Source organism: Podarcis filfolensis (genome assembly GCF_964270895.1).
Source record: "Podarcis filfolensis genome assembly, chromosome: 13".
NCBI classification, from domain to species: Eukaryota; Metazoa; Chordata; class Lepidosauria; order Squamata; family Lacertidae; genus Podarcis; species Podarcis filfolensis.
In genome coordinates, this window is record NC_139615.1 from 25,554,034 (window position 1) to 25,558,423 (window position 4,390).

A 4,390-nucleotide genomic window follows, 5' to 3' on the forward strand; every position below is an offset into this window, starting at 1 on the left:
AGAACGGCAATTTGACAAATTCTTGAGTGCCAGCAATAAATAGTATATGGATTTGAAAACAAGCAAATAAATGGTGGCATGCTGGATCAGATTTATGAATGAGCACATGCAAAACTGACACAGGATGAAAACAGACTGATACATCTCTAGTTAGGGCACCCTTTAATGGCGCATTTCTCCCCCAATGCAACAATATGATGGGTCATTGTAAGATAATTCAATGCCAGTTCATGGCAGGGTGGGGAGGTAGCCCCAGCCCCAGACAATCAAAAGTTGTGGGACCTGTCTGGCATGAGGAATTCAACAGTTGTCAGAAGATGACATGTGTTAATGGTGCCTTGCCATTGTTAGGTATGCAGGCTTCCAGAATCACAACAAAATCTAAACCCTGCATTTCAGGCGGAACCTTAAACCCAAGGAGGTTAAATTTCTGTCACAGTTGTTGGATTAACCCCATTCCTCCTTCCTATGGTTCATTTTATTCAGTTCTGTAGTCCCAACAGACTACAAAGGGTGGAATACTAGGTTTTGGAAATGTCTCCACTCTTCTGAGTGACATTATACATGTATATGCTCTGCATCTTTTAAAAAAGCAATCAGTGTTGTTAGTTTCACTAATTTCACTGGTGGATTTTTGAAATTACAAGTTACAAATCACTTACTCCAAAGTGCTTCTATTGTTTTCAGTTTGTCTCCTCAGTTACAGAAGCATTTAGTTTTGCTGCATTTGGTTTCCTTCCATTGTTCTCTCAGACACAAATTACATACTCAAAAGTGTTTCTAGAAGCATTTCATTCTACTGCATTTAGATTCCTTGAATTCTTCTCATAGGTACAAATTTTCTGAAGGCTTTTGTAAGCGCTTGCTTGAAGTCTCTGTTCCTCAGGCTGTAGATGAAGGGATTGAACATGGGAGTCAGGATGGTGTAGCAAAGAGAAAAGATTTTGTTCAGATCCCTCAGTGTGTCGGTGTTTGGTAACATATACACTATGAGAAGGCTACCATAGAAAATGGTGACCACAATAAGATGAGAGGAGCAGGTAGAAAAAGCTTTCTTCCTGCCACTGTTTGAAGGGATTTTCAAAATGGTGTTGATAATGCAAGTGTAGGAGGTCAAGGTCAGTATCAATGGTGGCATGATGCCTGCGAATCCCACCACTGTCATCAACATTTCTGCCTGCTTGGTTTCACCACAGGAGAGCATTAACAATGGAGTGTAATCACAAAAGAAATGGTCAATTTCATTGGGGCCACAGAAATTCAGATGTGATGCACAGAATGCCGTAATTGCAGTAAGTACAGCCCCAATAATCCAAGGAGCAACTGATAACTGAACACATAGTCTTCTGTTCATGAGGGTTACATAATGTAATGGTTTACATATAGCTACATACCTGTCATATGACATCACAGATAAGAGGTAACACTCAGTGCAAGCAAAACAGCCAAAGAAATAGAACTGGAGGAAACACTCACTAAAAGAAATCCCATGATAGTCACTCAACAAGCTAGCCAAAAGTTTTGGAAGGGTTGTTGAGGTGTAGCAGATCTCTAAAATAGACAGGTTCCCCAGGAAGAAGTACATGGGTTTGTGAAGATGATGATTAGCGAGGACTGCTGTGGCTATAAGAATGTTTCCAGCAACTGTCACCATGTAGATTGCTAAAAATATAACAAAGAGTGGAGTCTGCAGCTCAGGAAGCGTCTTGAATCCTAGAAGGATAAATTCTGTGACCACTGTTTCATTATCCCTTTCTTTTTTTGTCACAAATTGTTCCATTCTGAGACTAAATAAGTACTGGAACAGAAAGCACAGATATAAACATTTTGTGAGTGCCATCTGCTTAACTCCATGAATAGAATATATCTATCTATCAACCAACACCCTCTAGATAAGTCACATGGTGTATAACTTCTTAGTGATGTAGCTATGAAAACTAATCAAATTATTATAAATATTCTATCTCTGTAGCCTGGATTAATAATTCCTTTAAAAAAATATGGAGACTAAGATAATGTAAAATGAATGACGATGTTGAACAAAATCAAAGCTTATGTCAGAAGAGATGGGAAACATAAACTGCCACTGGCAGAAAATATATTCTATCACTCAGAATATATTTTGTGTTGCTGAGTTCACTTCTTTCTAGCACTTACATCTGATGACATTAGAAGGCCAACACCCTATATAATCTCCATTTTATTTTAGCCAAAGGACTGTGAAGAGCTCCTGAAATCATCATTTTGGTTGATATTACTAATTCATATCATCTTACTGGAAATAGTTCCTCCTCCCCTCCCCCTGTCTATTCCCAGATATAAATGATCTGAACCTAAAATCTTAAGAGCCATAGAGAACCACACATACGTATGAGAGAGATGGAGAGAGAGACTGGTTATGTTGATACACAAACATAAGGCCATGAGTAAGTCAGATCCTTAATTACAATGAGCATACTCTGAGTAGAACGCAGTTGGATGCAGCCCTATATCCCTTGCCTCATAGTGAATGAGGACCCACAGAACATATTTATCTAACCAGTTCCATAAAATATCTCCTCACCATCACTCCTGCTAGACCCATCACTGTGCTACGAAATCAATACAAAATGTGCAGCAGGTCCTGAGAGAGGTCAACACTCCATCTGATTATGACACACACACACCTGAAACTACTCCCATCTTTTGCATTCATTTGCAGAGGCCTTTTTACCTTGAAACATGCTCTCCCAATCACTGCTTTGACCTCTTCTTTCAAAATATCAGAATAGCTGGATATAAATTCTATGGTACTTCTCCATTTCCTCAAACAAAACATCTGACTACAATACAGGTTTGTGCACAGCATTCCGGTCTATTTAGTTTGATTACATCATGCGATGTTTTATATTTTCTCTAACACAATGTAAGTTCTCTGGGCAATTCAGCCACAGGGAGTTCCAAGCTGATGCTGATTTCGCATAACAAAAGGGCAAAGGGGACCTTTCAGTGGGATGCATTTATGTCCTCCACCTCCCTCCCTCCTCCCCTCTATAGAACGGAAATAAGCATTATGGTAAACACACATGAAATTCCCCAAAGATAAAATGTCAATTTGAAAGATTGCAGCATCTGCAGGGAATGCTGGAGATGTGAATTATTTAACTGAGCAGGTGCTCGGATTGGTCAGCCTCTTTGATTCTATGACCTACTCCATATCTGAATATCTTTTGTTTATCCAACATTAATTGCATGCAAACCTGAATGAGAAAGATAGTGTACCATTTATTGGGAAGGGATAGCTCAGTCAGTAGGGCCTAAAACTCTTAATCTCAGAGCCATGGGTTCAAGCCCCACATTGGGTGAAAGATTCTTGCATTGCAGGCAGTTAGACATCAAATTACAAAAATGAACACCTCCTCCACAAAAAAATACAGGAAATGTGGCAGAAAAAACCCTTAAAATAATATAGCTAACACAAAGGAAGAGATAGAAAGCAGGGCCAGTCCCATCAGCTCTCTTGAGAGACTACCTTCATTGAGCACCTCCTTTCTTGGAATTATTGTAATATCATCTGGCCACCATACTAACTACTATAGCAATGTGCAACCCCCAAAAGAACACAGAGTGCCCTGTTCCAACAAGTTTAAATATCAGTTCTTGAACATTCATTGGAGCAATTCCATGCAACAAGGTCAACCACAGGCTGTGATTCAAATCACCTGTCCGGAAGAAGCTGAGTCCAAAAAAAAGTATCTAGGTGAAGCCAAGGTCAAAGCACAATAAAGCTGTCCAAAATTAAGGTTGTTTTTTTTCTGGCAAACAGAGCTTATGGCAAACAGGAGATCGGCCAAGAGATAGGGAAGATTAGGCTACCAGCTTCTGGAAACTAAAATACCTACACTTTTCTAGCAGCTATGACATCTGAATTGAGGGCTTATATAAACTGATTTCTCAGACCACACTCAGTAGTAGCTGCAAGCACTTAATTCTGCTATTGATTCTTTGACTTGCAAGGAGGTCCTCAAGTCATGGAGATTATTTGGGCTTTGGGGTATGCACTTGTTACAAAGCGGCCACATGAGCCTGAATTTCCTTTTTTTTTTATAAAATTTTTATTAGATTTTAAACACATAATAAAAGACAATACAAGACAATACATAAACAAACAAACATATAAACACGTATACTTTCTTAACATTTTTTCCTTGGCCTTCTTTCGGCGACTTCCCCATACCTCCCCTTTCTGCATCCCTGTTATCAATCTTTTCAGCATCCCCTAATTTCCATATAAGACTTTCTTTAGATCTTGTTTCTCATATCCAATTGCTAGTCGCTGCAATTCTGTTTTGCATTACCCAAAACATTTTAGCATTCATTAATTTTACAACAGTTCTTAAGATAGATTTTA

At 39.0% G+C, this 4,390-nt stretch overlaps 1 protein-coding gene across 1 annotated transcript; it reads right to left on the reverse strand.

Annotated features, from left to right (window-relative positions):
- Positions 1–712: 712 nt before the first annotated feature.
- Positions 713–1,780, reverse strand: LOC310746648 (olfactory receptor 6B1-like; the record flags this gene model as incomplete). Its single annotated transcript, XM_083580629.1, has 2 exons — positions 713–757; positions 836–1,780. 2 exons carry the CDS (start codon positions 1,778–1,780, stop codon positions 713–715), a joined length of 990 nt encoding a protein of 329 aa, XP_083436755.1.
- Between the last annotated feature and the right edge of the window lie 2,610 nt (positions 1,781–4,390).